The sequence below is a fragment of the Charadrius vociferus genome, unplaced genomic scaffold (genome assembly GCF_000708025.1).
Source record: "Charadrius vociferus isolate BGI_N301 unplaced genomic scaffold, ASM70802v2 scaffold636, whole genome shotgun sequence".
NCBI classification, from domain to species: Eukaryota; Metazoa; Chordata; class Aves; order Charadriiformes; family Charadriidae; genus Charadrius; species Charadrius vociferus.
In genome coordinates this window covers 374,264-389,965 of record NW_009649189.1, presented here as the reverse complement: position 1 = coordinate 389,965, position 15,702 = coordinate 374,264, and the positions used below count along the sequence as shown (strand labels likewise).

Genomic DNA, 15,702 nt, shown 5'->3' with positions numbered 1-15,702 from the left:
AGCTGCAGCAGCCCTCTCCATATAGTCGATGGTGGTGTGGGGAAAAGCTGCCTCGTCCTGTCCTGCAGTGCAGGATCTGCTCTTCTGCCCCTCAAAGCCCTTTGCAAGATGGTGCAGAACAGTACACGTCTCTTTAGCTCTGCAGTAATTCCCCCTCCAAACTTCTGCGCTGGTGCAGCAGGGGTGGGAAGGAGGGCAGCCTGCAGAGCACAAAGCCGTGACCACCACCTCCTCTTCCTCCCATCTGCTCTGCAGAGAGGGACCTGGGAGTCCTGGCGGACAACAGGTTGACCATAAGGCAGCAATGTGCCCTGGCGGCCAAGAGGGCCAATGGCATCGTGGAGTGCATTAAAAAGAGCAGGTCGAGGGAGGTCACCCTCCCCCTCTGCTCTGCCCCAGTGAGGCCACAACTGGAGTCCTGTGTCCAGTTCTGGGCTCCCCAGTTCAAGAAAGACAGGGAACTGCTGGAGAGAGTCCAGTGGAGGCTACGAAGGTGCTCAGGGGACTGGAGCATCTCTCTGCTGAGGAAAGGCTGAGAGGGGATCTCAGCAATGCTTATCAATATTTAAAGGGCGGGTGGCAGGAGGATGAGGCCACACTCTCCAGTGGTGCCCAGTGACAGGACAAGGGACAATGGACACAAACTGGAATATCGGAAATTCCACCTCAGCACGAGGGAAAACTCTGACGGTGATGGAGCACTGGCACAGGCTGCCCAGAGATGTGTGGAGTCCCCTTCTCTGGAGAGATTCCAAACCTGCCTGGAAGTGTTCCCGTGCGACCTGCTCTGGCTGACCCTGCTTTGGCAGGGGGGGTGGACTAGATGATCTCCGAAGGTCCCATCCAACCCCTGACAGTCTGTGAGTCTGTAATTTGCTGTCTCCCCCCGGCAGGAGGTGCCTGACCGCAGGATGGGGATCATATCCACCGCTGAGCTCAGCTCACACTGTGCTGGGCTCCCAGCAAGGGCGCTGCCCCGCACACCAGCCTGGAGCAACCTGAGAATGACCCCCTGGGCCTCCCCAGCCCAGCTGAAGGCTCAGATTCACATGATTTTTATTTAGCAATTCGATGTTTTGATGAGCCAAGCCTCGCCCTCGAGACGGTGCTCTCAGCCTGACAGTGTGTTTTTAACCACGCAACTCTGAGCACCAACACAGAGGATGAGACTGCCTGCCTTGCAAAAAGGAAGAGGTATCTAAAGGAAAAGACAAAAAAAGATAAGACCTCTTCATGCCAGATGAAAGAAATCACCAAGAAGTCCCAAACGAGCAGTACAAGTTACCCTCCTTCTCCTGTTTCCGAAATGTTTCCTACCACGTACATAATGAGTGTGCTAGACACTTTCTTTTTTTAATGATGTTTGGCAGCTTGTCTTCAGACAGTTGGCCTAATGCCCACAAGGCAACATGATTTCTGCTCTTACATGTTATTGCCTAATGCGGTGGGAAAAATAAGTAGAGCAAAAACCAAATCTTTCCCAAGGAAGGGAGCGGGACGGGGGCTGCAGGGAGACACAACGAGCTGAAAAACAAACATGGGTATTATGAAAAATGCAGTAAGTGCATCTATTAGATGTGTCATCTACTACGTATAATAGCCAGATAAATAAAGCCCCGAACACACATCTGGATCCAACACACTGCCTAACGCCTGATCTACTCTGCCGAGCGCAGTGGAGGCTCAGCAAAGCCGTTCCAGCCTTCAAGCCTGTCCAACCATCAAACCTGAGAGTCATTATTCCCAAAAAATCCCATGTGAATCATGAGTTCAAGCTCCACCATGCTCCTAAGACATTTACAGATTTTCTTTCCTTTTTTTTCTTTTGGGATATTTTGTTTTTGATGCCTTGATTCTTCTTCTTAGGAAGAAGCTTTTCACTTTGAGGGTTGTGAGGCACTGGAACAGGTTGCTCAGAGAGGTTGTTGAGGCCCCATCCCTGGAGGTGTTCAAGGCCAGGCTGGATGTGGCCTTGGGCAACCTGGGCTGGTGGGAGGTGTCCCTGCCCATGGCAGGGGGGGTGGAACACGATGATCTTCAAGGACCTTTCCAACCTAAACCATTCTATGATTCTTCGTTTGTAGTTTCGCTCCCCATGGCAGCCGAGGGTCTCAACCGCAAGGTGACAGCGGAGGTGAAGCACCAGGGTAAATGGGAATCCTGCGGTGAAGCACCAATCCTGCTACCATTGAGTCCTTCTTGAGCGATAAAAAGGAAGAAAATACCAAGCAGATGCCGACACTCGAGATGGCCCCACAGCAGCTGCAGGGAGTGTAGCCGCAGCCTGACCGGCACTCTCCATCTGGATTTGCCCAGTAAGGGAAGAGATGGGAAACCCCTCTGTCTCATCACCACGTAGCGCATTGGCCAACATTTTAAAGAGCAGCTCCAGACAGTGGGTTCGTGTAAGACCTGAGCCTGCCTTAGGAACTGCAGATGCCATTGAAATGCTTTATAGTATCAGTAAATTACATGTGCTGGTTTTATGAAAACCTTCCGAGCAGTTGCAGCAATTCACCACCTCCACAACCCGGCACCTCAAACACAGCTGTGTCCTTCGCGGTGGCCAGCACGGCCCCAGCTGCCCGTCTGCGGGAAAGGTGGTTGGTGCAAACTTATCCTTTGGCTACACGTGAAAGTTGAGGGAAGATGTAATTGCGAGAGGTTTCTGCAAGGACTCATAGTGATATTCAGCATCAGTGCAAAATACTGCCGGGGTAAGGTCACTCCTTGGCTGAGGGGAGTCAGGAAGGGACTGCCAGGAGATTTCCATACGCTCCTTCTTTGGGCACTGCGTTTGGGAATCTCAGTGATGTAACTGTGCAAATCCTGCCCTCCTGGCCAGGAGCGTACCCATCCACCCAGCACCACCCGAACACTCTCTGCTCCTTCCCGCTCCTCCTCATCCTCACGGCACAGTCTGGTGAGCTCTTCCCACAGGATCCGGGCAGGCTCTTCCACCAAACGTTTTGCCATTGCGCCACATCGGTTTTCTCCTCTCAAACATTTCCTGAGGATTGTTCCACCTGTTCTCGATTCTTTCAAGACCAACCACACCAAAAATGCTGTCTGCATCAGGAAGTGTCTGAACAAAGCTACGCCTTTGGAGATCCCACGGCTGCTTTGCAGTCACCAATGATTTTCTCACACAGTCATCATGGTGCTTAAAGATAATGTAAGTTTGTCTTTTCTTTTGAAAGAAATTATTTGATTGATGAAGAAGGAGATTTTCCCAAAGTGCAGTCCAGTCACAGGAAATTAACGACAGCCTACATTGTCTCTGAACATTCTGTGATTCTGTATAACCACTTAGATCCAATGATATTTCATGCAACAAAACCGGGCTTTGTAGAAAGACAAATCTCTGAAGTGAGTTTAAATTCTGCTCTCTTGCCCCCCCCAAAATATATCTGTCCTTTAAAGTGATCTGTCCTGCATACTGCAGGTTCATCAGCCTCCAGAAAACAGAGCAAGCCAGCCACGAGCTGAGCGAGCGCTGGAGGATATGGACAATCCAGCAGGAAAAGGACACACGTGGGGGTACCGGGCTGAGGAAGTGCCTGAAGCGATGACCCAGCCTGGCACAGGACGGGAGACAAACCACAAAGACCAAGAGGAAGGACCAGAGAAAAACAGTTTGAAAATATTAACAAGCAACCCGTTTAAAAGTGGTTAATATTGATGAGGTCTTAAACCACTTAATTGCTGTAAATGGCCCAAAGCCACATCGCCAGAGAGAAACACGCGTTCATACCCACAGCCTCTTACAAGCACCCTTCCGGGTAAAACTGCATCCCGGGTAAAACGGCCTCTTGCAGCATCCCCCACCTTCAGGTGCTGCTTTGAGGGGCTCCTGGGGGCACCCGCAGTCCCCGCCAATGCCAGGCGAGCGGAGGGGTGCACCGCCACACACAAGCCCCGTGCACCACCAATACATCTTCTTTGATTATTCTTTCTGGCTGGCTGCATCTCGGGGATGGGAGAAAGTTAATTAGACGCCTTAGCACCTGGGAAATAAAAGCCTTGATGACCTTCATTGACTCTATTGGAAAATAATTTAGGGTTGTTTAGCTTCCTTTCTGCACTGAGCAGATCATCAATTAGCAACCATAAGTAAAGCGCACAGTATTTTCTTTTTAACACAATTTAATCTGATGTGCTATTTTGTCACCCTTGATACTGCAGTGTCCCGGATGATCTCAGTATTGATGGTTTTGTCCTCAAGTTCTGATGCTTAAATGGGCAAAACATATTTTATCCTATAATTAAATGAAATGCTCTGCTGGGTGAACATTATCTTAAGTTTTATAGTATTATAGTGCTTTCTATCACCTTAATATATCACCATAGCTCTGTCACTCCAATGAGGTATTACTATATTATTAGTGTAATACATCATTACGGCAAGGTGTTTTTGTGATGTATTGCTTAAAAGATGAAGCCATCAGGAAGAAAAAAAAATCCACACACAAGCTCAATATAATTACAGGGTAAAAGGATACTTCATCATGAAATCTGATAATGATATGACCTGGAAGTGAATGAAAGGATGGAGAACGGAAAGCTGAAGGGAAAACAAGAGAAAAAACATATCTGCCACCACTGATAGATGCTACAACGGAGGTGCTGTGAGCAGAAGCCAAGATCTCACCTGCATTCAGTGCTAGGTGCGGGATCCATCGCACCCAACTGCATCCATGGGAATGCTGCGTGCTTAGCTTAAATTCATCAGCAGTCATCATCAGGGAGAGCAGGAACGCACGATACAATGCAAGCTGCCCTGCCTCGAACGGGACAAACCTCTCCCCGCAGAGCCTGTCTCTGCGTGGGGCTGCACAGCATCGTGTGGGGACGGACTTAGGAAGTGAGGACTTCCAACAAAATCCCAACATCACCCAGCGTGGCAGGGAACAGGACCCGCTGTGCCGCTGTCCTTGCGCCGTTCAAACACCAGCAGGGATCCTACGCCTTACCCTCACTCGCTGCAGCTGAGGAACCCGCTCCTTAATTGTGAAACGCATTTAAACACGAACGCGACAGGCCACGGTATCAAGAGGAGAAGTTGAGATTTTAGGGAACTACATGAACATTGAGTGCAGGCACCACTGCATGTGCTTTCGGGTGCTGAACAACTCAAAAAGAATTGCAGCTCCTTGTGGTTTCTTGTATATATACACCTATAAACCACGTGAGCTATTTGAACAAAGTGTTTACATTACTTCTAATTATATTCCCAGCAATAAATTACAACATGCAGCCCATTAATTAAACAGTAGTAGCGAAAGTCCAATTTCTTTTGTGCGGCGCCCGTGCTTCTGCAAAAGGGTAATTTCAAAGCTTCTGCACTCACTGATAGCTACTTTTAAAAAGCATTTTCAAGGAGTTAAACTAATTGCACATATCACAAAACAAAAGAACTGCCAAGAACTGGCTCTCAGCTGGAGAGGGAAGGGACAATGTGGACATGGAAGACCACGAATCCAAATCCGTGCCGAGCTTGCGCGACAGGCGAGCTGAAGGGAGCCGGCAGCGCTGCGACGTTTGACTTCAGAACATCAGGTAGGAAAAGAAAACATCGTTAAGTTTAATGACAAAAACAGCTGAGGAAAACATAAATAACCTGCTTTTAGCCATTCATCTCAAAGCCCAGGGTTAGCAGACAATGTCAGCCTAATTCAGTTTCTCCATCCTATAATGCACTTAGAGGTTTAAGTTTCCATCCAGAAAGTCCAAAAGGCAGTTTGTGCCATTTAAGAAAAAAATTGTGTGCATTTAAGCAACAGCCCAGTTATATTTAGCAGTGACTCGATCAGCCACAGTTGACTGATCTCTGTTTAAAGGCAAGCATCAACCTAAGAGAGATTTGTCTCTACCCAGAAGGACTCCCACGGCCAGTTCCAAGGCTCGGGTGGCTCCTGGATTCTGCAGTTCAGGCTCAGATGGGCTTTGGGATTACTTAGTCCTGGTGAACCTGGAAAGCCCAGGCTGGCACTGCTGTGAGAACGGCCTCTTTTATGCATTACCATCACTTGAACTATACATTTTTTTAGCTGAAAATGAACATCCTTGAGCTTGCTGGACCCCCAGATACTCACTAAAACCGTCACAGCTTCAGTGCCCTGCAGCTCTATGGCCCCACTCCCTCCATCTCAATCTTCAACTCATCCTCATGCCAATGAGGCCCACTTTGCAGGTGGAGAATTAAGACAGAAGTGTTTAAGTCATATTTAAGGCTGTGATAGAACAGAGAGCTGACACCCTGTCTTGCTAAGCCCTGATAATTGCTCCAGGATTTCAGCCAGATTTGATGAGCTCATCATTAAGATGTGACCAAAAAAAATTTAGATCTTATCTCAGGACAGGTACCAGGAATGGGATGGCATGTTGGAGAGCTGGGGAAGGACTTTTTACTAGGGCACGCAGTGACAGGATGAGGGGCAACGGCTTTAAACTGGAAGAGGGCAGGTTTAGATTAAACATTAGGAAGAAATTTTTCACTTTGAGGGTTGTGAGGCACTGGCACAGGTTGCCCAGAGAGGTTGTTGAGGCCCCATCCCTGGAGGTGTTCAAGGCCAGGTTGGACGAGGCTTGGAGTAACCTGGGCTGGTGGGAGGTGTCCCTGCCTATGGCAGGGGGGTTGGAACTGGATGATCTCCAAGGTCCTTTCCAACCTAAACCATTCTACGATTCTATGATTCTAACTCAGCATTTGGGCACAGCTGGGGTGGAGTTGTCTCACCAAACCTCCCCCAGGTCAATGTTAAGCTTCCAGTGTAAGACTTGTCCTCTTGGCAATGGAGAGGGATAGGCAGGACCCAGCAGTCCACTCCTGGGTCCCCTCCTGCGGCACATCTTGTCTTCTTTAGAGAGAATGTGGATGATGGCTTCAGCCTAGAAACCTGGTGTTCAGACAGCTTTTAGGTGCAGTTTTGCCCCAATTTCTAAGCAGATGCAATCCCTTCAGCACAAACGTGCCTGATCCAGAGACAGAAATATTTCCAAGTCTGAGCATGGACTTTTCAACAAAGGGAAAAGAAAAGCAACAGAAGAAACAGTCTTGTCACAGAAGAGTTTATCCCTGTTTCCACCCACCGCCACTACACACCGTGCAAGCGCAATGGTGGTAGAGCCCATCATCCACAACATCCCTGCCTTGGCTAAATTTCCAGTATAGCCCCAGCATTTACATGGGAAAGGCAAACACAGGCAGGTTGAAGTCAGAAGAACAGGGGCTGTTACTCTGTGGCTTTATAGGGAGGTCAGGCGTGATTTTGGTAATGAAAGAAAACCTAAAAATCACATCGTAATTCTGGAAAACCCCATGTGTCATAAGATGGCCACTCTGCTTCCAGACCTAAAGGGAAACTTCTATTTTCTCCTTAAAGACTGTAGGGGAGAAGGACATTGCGCTAAGGGATTCACATGATGAGATGGTGACCACTAGGCATACAGAAAGAAAAACACAAAGGAAATCACAGGATTTAGGCAAAATACTGATGTGAGGATATGGGCTGAGGTAAGAGAAAACCAGACAGGAAAAGTTAGTGGGGAACTGGGTAAATTATCCCTGGAGCTGCACATCCTGAAAGTCCAGCTTAGAGTCTGCTGTTGGTTTCACAAATGCCATCAGCGACACAGGGAGTGTTGTACCCCGTTTTGTTCCAAATCTACGGTGATCAAACCAGCAGCATTCCTGTGCTGCTTTCTGCTTAAAAGACAGTAAGAGAGAAAACTGCACAAGAAGCTGAATTAGTTCATCGTCACTGACTTTCAGTATTCAGCACATCCCCCAATCCCTTAAAAGATATGAGATTGAGAGAGAATCTTGGAATGATGACTTTTAAGCTTAAAATTAGGGTAAGAGGCTTTTGGTTTGCTCCAAAACTTTTGGAGAGGCAAAAGGAATGCTAGAAAACTAACACTATGGTAAATCTCAGCCAAGCCGAAATGGCTAATTATCATCCCGTTAAAAAGCACTGTTTGTTCCCCTCACCCAGTTGGTACGTTTTTACTCTGCTGGGTGAAAGAGAAAGGAAACGTCTTAAAAATGCTCTGCTTGTGTATGCTCTGCTCTGCTCATGGCTATTTGCTCTCAGCATTATTTGCCCTCATCTGGAAGATTTTTTTTTTTCAACTTACGCTTTTACTTGCAGCTCTGGCATGATTATGGTAATCCAGAAAATAGCTACTCTAAGAGTAGCTGGGAAAATGCACCTTTATATCGGTATTTTTTAAGAAGAAGCTGGGCCTTATATATTCGACTGAAGCCAACGGGCAAGTCGCATGTCCGTCCCCTGTCCATTCCGCCTCTGTCGGTACCTCCTGGAAGAGTAAGTCCTCACCTGCGGTCCCCAGCCGTGGCACGGGTACAATATTGCTGTGTGGTTCTCCTGCGGGCCCTGGTCAAGGCAGACATCTTTCGCCTTGTTGTTTCGAAGCTGTAAGAAATAAAAAGTGTGGAGTTATAGGGCCCTGTCTCCGCAGAGATGAGCCGTAAACTGATGTGCAGCAATTTCTCCAGCCTCTCGTGCTACGGAAACAATATACGGTGCTATATCACTGGGCATAATCAGGCAGAGAAAGGTTTAGTGCGCCATATGTTTTCTTTAAATACAGGGCTTAATGATGACTGCTTTTATATAATAATCACCATTCAAAGCAGCCAACTTCCTTGAACACAGTTTTCTTTGTATTTGGTCATGTGCGGTGGTAACAAACATATTTTTAGCCCGCCGCCAGCACGTTGCCAGGAGCCTGAAATCCATGCAGAATCGCTTGTATTTGATCGAAATCTCAACGTGCTCGACGAGGCAGGGGAAAAAGTCCAGCTAGCACAAGGAGCCCCATTCGAATCATCGTGGGGATGAAGCAGGAGAGGCAGATGTGGCAAACCAGCCGTCACGCTTCGGGGGGAGCGTGGATGTGCTGGCTTCATGCTACAAAGCCACATGGCCGCTGTACCACAGCCACCGGGTCGGGTAATGCCGCTGTCCCCTCTCCGGGCTCCCCGTATCGCCCAACTGCAATAACGCCTTTGCAAACACCACTTTTGGGGAGGTTTTAGCTTGAAGGCATTAAGTAACTTTGATAATAAATCTTTCTTAAAATTAATGCCCATCTGGGGTGCTCGGGCTGTGCTTCAAGAAGCCTTCTCAAACTGCCACTATTCCATGAGACCTATTGCAACAGAGTATTATTAGTTCCCATAAATGCCTGTTTTTATATTCCCAGTATGGTCTCAAAGCCAGCAGAGATTGAATTAAGTCTCCTTACTTTATCTTGTCCTTAAGCTGTTGTGACAACACACTGTATCCCACAGAGACCTTGTAAGGAATAAGGCTGAGTTTAAGTCAAAGGGTTTTATAAAACGACTATGTATTAAAAATACACATACAGTTGCTTAATCCATGGAGTCAATGGGTAATATAGATAATTTTCTGTCAATTCAGTAAATGAGGTCTTAAAATATTTTACTGTATATAGTCTCCAAGATGAGAAATAAATCCCAAAACAGGTTTTTAGAAGAAACTGTGAACAGATTTATACAAATTTATATAATTATACACAAATGGTAGTTTTTGATTCACATTCTTCTCTTTTGAGGGTATTTCTCATCAGCGACTTACCAGCTGTAAATATTACCAGTCTGATCTAAAGGACTGCTCAGCCTTAATTACCTCTCCGTAAGCGACGGTGTTATTGTATCTTCTCATTTCTGGATAAACGTGGTCCAGGTACCACTGGAAATTTTTGCACTTCAAGCTCTTCCTTAACGCTTTTCTCTCGGAAACGTCCCCAATGTCAATACCCGGATTCTGAAAAATAAAGACATAGCACGTCACTGAGCGGATACTCTTAGAAAAAACGTAAGAAGAGCATATTGCACTGCTCTTTGATATAGCTTCCAAGCTGCCTGGGAACTGCCAACAGCTGAGAAAATCCACAAAAGGCCGTGCCAGGGAATTTTAGCATGTGTGTCCAAGCTGAAATCACCCTCACAGAAGTCAGAAGAAGACTTGGGTTTCACAGCCACAGCGAGGAGGAGACGTGGACATCTCGCATAGGGTTTGAAGGCACTCTTGCAACGGTCACCAGACTGACGCTGGACACGTTTTTGTCCTGGGAAGTAATTTAGAAAAGAGAACCCAAATGGAGAAGAAAAGTTTTTTGAAGGAAATACGAGAAGTGTAGTGTAACAGAGGTGAATCAGCGATTCCTCTGGGCTTTGGATCCATCTGAGAAAGACGGAATCTGTCAACGGGCACAACGATGAAGTATTTTTAAAAGATCTCACCTCCTGTTTAGATACTGCCATACAAGACTTCCAGAAAAGCCTAACAGCAAAGGTACATCAGGGTTTAAAAGATGCTGAATCCTGGAAATGCAAACCCCTGTCTGTGCACTGAGCATCAAATCCTCCCCCCCACCTTACACACCGAGGGTGAGGGACCCTACAAAGGAGCAATGCAGAGGACAGCACAGTTGAAAGGTATAAAATAAGGGAGGGGGAAGAAAAGAAGAAAAAAGAGAAAGGTTTATGATTCATATATAATAGAGGCTAAGAATAAAGGATAAAAATTACAGGAGAAGAGAAGTTGAGGCTGAACCTCAGAAAAACCTCTTGACAATTTGGACAATTACGTGGTGAAATAGTCTCCCTGGAGACACAGAGGAACCCCACTGCTCCAGCCGATCTGAAAGCAGACAAAGCTATAAGATCTGTCCCCGGAGGAATAATCTTACAGGAGCCGGGAGCAGGGCCTCAAGAGAGCTGCCCCTCCTTTAACCTTTTATTCCATTACAGAATTTGGGGAACTAATGCAGCAGCCAGGTGAAGGAAACCAAAGGCACGTTGTGGCCCCTTTTACTCCTTCCTACAGGTGTCTGGGTTTCTACTCTATTTTAGCTCCTGCTCTTGTCTTTTGCAGTCATCATTAAATACAGCTGGGAAAGCAATTTTCCATTACAATGCTTGTAATGATCTTCTAATGAATTATTCACTCTGCTTTAGAGAAGACACCATTTTAATGCGGGACTGGTAGCTCATAGGTAAAAATAAAGATGATTCAGTGTAGACAGGTAGGACAGGCTGAAATCTGAGTGGGTGAGATGGGACACAGAGCAAAGCGGGACCGCAAACCAGTCAGCACCTGAAATATTCAGTGCACGGGGTCTGGCTCTGTCTTGAATATAGTGGCATCACGAAATCATCCAGTGTATACTGAATAACCCTGTCAAACAAGGCTTCTCTAAAATTAAATCTCAATTTTACTGGTAAGACGCACATAAAAATCCCAAATTGTTTTTAGGGTAACCCAGACCTGTTTCCCCAGACCTACCCCCACCCCCGCAGTGCTGACTCGTGCCTTTTCCCAGGACCTGTGGCTCCCAAAGAATTTTAATCCCTTTTTGCCCTGCTCCAAACCTGTTTCTGAGCAGGAGCATGGTGCCTCACCTCTAAAAAGGAATCAGCCCGAGGATCGGGGCTGAACCCACAGTACTTTATGATCCCTGCCCACCAGCGTTTGGATCTTCTCCTCTATTTTTAAGAGAGACTTGAAATCTTTCAGTCCGGCAGGCAACTCCCCGCGTCTCGCAACGCCTGGAGCGGTGCCCATCGCAGCCAGCGCCCTCCTGCAGCTCGCTGGGTAAGCAGCTTTTCTTTCTATCACCATTCCTCTATTTCTCCATAACGAACAACTCCAGGACTCCCCACCGCCCCCGGGACGATGAACCGGCAGCGCAGGCAGCTCATCCACCCTTCCCAGGTACCTGGTGCTCTCTAATGCAGTAGGAAGTTGTGACTACCGTGGCTCTAAACACCAGTAACTCTCCCCAGATGTAACCTGTGGCAGCAGCTCATGTTTTTGCTGTTATAATGTTTCTTCGGAAGGCCCCGGGGTGCAGCGCTGCCAGCCGGGGACATTGCCGCCGCAGGATGAGGATGGCAGCAGCTCTTTGCAGGGGGGTGATCTGCGAGGTATAAACATTTTGTGTTTATTTTTAGCACCAGAAGGGTGGCTGTAAATAACTGCTCGCGTGGGGTCTGGCCACTCATGGAAAAGGTTTTTCCTCACGCTTGAAGAGAGCAGCGCAGTGCTCCTGCTTAAGTGCACTGCGAGTGGAGTGGGTGTCCGGGGGCTCCGCAGGGCACCCTGAATCCTCATCCCACCCATCACCTGGACAGCATCGCTGCCTCCCCCTCCTCACCACCTCTTCTTCTCCTTCTGGCAGGACCGGAGGCAGGAGATGGGGGGACCGGCCCAGCCGGGGGTGTTCCCAGAGCACTCCAGGCAGCGTTCGGAGCTGGGAGGCAGGAGATGCTCTCGCGTTTCATGATTAGACACAACCTCCACGGAGACTGGAGCCCAAGCAGCCTTGGACCTACATAAAGTCCTCCTGGAGCCTACAGAGCTTTGCGCAGAAGTGCAGGGAATCAACCAGAGAGGTCCACGTGCAGGACATGTCCCCTGGTCATGCATAGTCAGCGTGTCTTGCTGGTGGGACCCCATGGTTTTCCAAAGATGCACCATGCTGCAACATGGTAGGATTTACATGAAAAATAACATGTCAGATCTAAGAAAATCTATCCATTTCTGTGCAGAAATAAATATAACCACCAAAGGTGAGAGTGTTTCTGGAGCACTTGCACGTGGCACTGCTGGGAGGGGATCTCCTGTGGGCCACTGACCTCTAACCCTTTGCCTCTGAACATGGTTTCTAAGTGCTGATAGCCTCGACGTTCCCAACACTGTCCCAGGCACATGGACCACTCACCGGCCGCCGGGAGCTCTGGGCAGCAACAGCGTCTGCCAGCTGGGAAACCCGCATTGGGCTGCACGCGACACGGACCTGCTGGAGCTGCAGGAAACAACCTCAGGCGCTTACGATGCTGATATTAATCATCTTCTGCCAACCGACTTTACAGACAGGCTCCATCTGCGGAGCGGTGTAATGACATAAACGCACGCTGTGTAAACACTCAACGGGGAGATAAACACTACAATGCAGGTTTAATTTTTAGAAATGGAAATAAAAAGGCTGATGTGAACAGTAGGAAATCCTCCAAATTCTGCAGGTTTTGCAGCATCTCCGTCAAAGCCGAGGGAGCTCTGCTGACTTCAGGGATGTGATCCACGGTATTTAAGGCTCTCCTTCACTGAGGGGCACTAAATGCTCTATAATTCAAGTTTTTAACTTAAGTGAAGGCTTAGGATAGGGTGCAACGACTGTACCTCCAGCGGCAGGTTCCACGCGATGTAGACGTGCGATTTGTAGTCGTCCATCCACACCTCGGCCACCCGCAGAGCGTTGCGCTTGGTGTAGAAACCGATGTTGTTGTTGTAGGGCTTCTTCTTGCGCTCGATGTGAGCCACCCTGGAGCAGGGCAGGACCTCCATGCTGCCGCCGCACAGCCATACCTGCAACACAACCACACAACGGTGTCAGCGTGGGGCTCTGCCGAGATGCGAAGGGTCCACGTATAGATTAAAGAGGAAGAAGTGGTGGGTTTTGAGGTTTCTATAATACCCTGGAGAGTGCAGGGCACCACACCATCTAGCTGGCAAGTGGAAACCCATGGCCAGGTTTGGTCTTTGCTCAAAGGTGAGACCCACGGGGAGAATTTAACCTGTGCCCAGAGCAAAACACGTGTTGACTTTAGAGGCATCAGGTACCCAGCACGTGGTATTAATGCGTTGCCGGATCGGGTGCTGAGTTTACAGTGATGTTGTTACTAAATAAAAAGGACTAGTGACTGGAACAGTTGAAACAATTGCAAGATCTCCTCCTGCAGAAGGGATGACTCAGTGAAACATATGGCAGGGACAGATTTCTCCCACTTGAAAACATTTGTTCATTATTTTTCTTTCACATGCTGTTTAAAATTCCCTTAAATCACAGTTTACAAGTTAATAAAATCTTTTGAGATCTTCTTTTCATCGCGTGGAAAGGGAATTCAGAGAAAGACATGCCATACCTGGGTTCTTCCCTCCCTGTTTGTGTTCACCAAAAAGTTATTTATCTTAAATGGAAGATGCATATCCAGGACACCAGGTACTGTGCAATCGTTACAAACACATATGCCAAACAGGCCTAATAATCCCAGTTTCGCCTATTTTGCGGTCTGCTCCGCATTATCGTATTGCACAGTTGTTACAACACCCATCGTTTCTGGGATCTCTTCCAGGCTCACCACCTTTTATCCCATCTGTGTTCCCTAAATTTTACCCACCCTGCTCAATCCTCTTTCCCAGCAGCACGAGGCGCCTCCTGGCCGTATGCGTTGCCCTTTTAACCCCTAAGTGGTGGGTTTAGCCCACCCAACGTGGGGCACAAGCACATCCCAAGCCCAGGTTACATGAGTGGCCTGTGGCCAGCAGGTCACAGGAGGTGATTCTGCCCCTCTACTCCACTCTGGTGAGACCCCACCTGGAGTACTGCATCCAGCTCTGGAGTCCCCAACATAAGAAGGACATGGACCTGCTGGAGCGTGTCTAGAGGAGAGCCACGAGGATGATCCGAGGGCTGGAGCACCTCTGCTGTGAGGAGAGGCTGAGAGAGTTGGGGCTGTTCAGCCTGGAGAAGAGAAGGCTCCGGGGAGATCTTATTGCGGCCTTCCAGTGCCTAAAGGGGCTCCAGGAGAGCTGGGGAGGGACTTTTTACTCAGGCATGGAGTGATAGGGCGAGGGGGAATGGTTATAAACCAGAAGAGGGCAGGTTTAGATTAAACATTAGGAAGAAATTTTTAGTTTGAGGGTTGTGAGGCACTGGAACAGGTTGCCCAGAGAGGTTGTTGAGGCCCCATCCCTGGAGGTGTTCAAGGCCAGTCTGGATGTGGCCTTGGGCAACCTGGTCCAGTAGGAGGTGTTCCTGTCTATGTCAGGGAGGTTGTAACTCGATGATCTTCAAGGTCCTTTCCGACCTAAACCATTCTATGATTCAGTGATTCTATGATTCTATGAGCAAGGGGCAGTGCAGCGGGGAGACGTCTTCCCGCTGGTAATCCTGCTCTTCCTGCTGCTCCCGCTCCAATTGCGACAGATTATAGGAGCCCACATCAAAATAATCAGCGCCCTATTCTATTAGCTGGTGCATAAACGTAGAAAAAAAATCCCATCTTGCCCCTGTTCTGCTGTTTGACCTTTCTGAACACTTTAAAGATGATTTTGCACCTCCAGAGTGAATTCAGAGCTGGTCTCTGAGACAAGGGGCTTGCCTGTCCCTCCCATCCTGCCACGACCATGCTCGCCTCTGCCCAGCAGTTTGTTCTGCTCAAAGTTTTGCCACAGGCTGGCAAAGCAAATAAGAGGTGAACAAGGTAGTTCTAAAGAAAAAAAAAAAATTTAAAGGAATATTCCTGAGGCAGTAATTTGACACAAACTGCCTGTGCTTCTTGCCTGCTCAGTTCTTTAGTTTCTCAATGTCTCAGTGAAATAGGAGCATCAGGCTCTGCTCTTGGGTGGAAGATACGCAGCACCACCTGTTTTTGTAGTTTTGGGGATTTGTTAGGTTTTGTCCTGACTTGAGATAAGAGTAAGTATTTTAAAAACGTAAAAACCATGATGTAATTAAAATGTCATTTTCCAGCAAGCTTGCCTCTAGCAGCAAAGGTGCAATGTTGTCTTTCCATGCTTTAGTTAAATAACTCATAAGGCTTTATGATAAGACAGCTTTCCTTGATTTCTGCAATATCTGTACAAA

The 15,702-nt window shown here is 47.9% G+C and overlaps 1 protein-coding gene across 1 annotated transcript in view; it reads right to left on the bottom strand.

The window, feature by feature from the left end:
• Positions 1 to 15,702, bottom strand: part of WBSCR17 (Williams-Beuren syndrome chromosome region 17) — a 227,486-nt gene that overhangs the window by 7,606 nt on the left and 204,178 nt on the right. The window contains exons 7-9 of the mRNA XM_009888852.1: positions 13,236 to 13,421; positions 9,678 to 9,815; positions 8,343 to 8,438 (exon numbers count right to left, since the gene is read on the bottom strand). Of these exons, the coding sequence (XP_009887154.1) occupies positions 8,343 to 8,438; positions 9,678 to 9,815; positions 13,236 to 13,421 (420 nt within the window). The remainder of the gene's footprint in view (positions 1 to 8,342; positions 8,439 to 9,677; positions 9,816 to 13,235; positions 13,422 to 15,702) is intronic.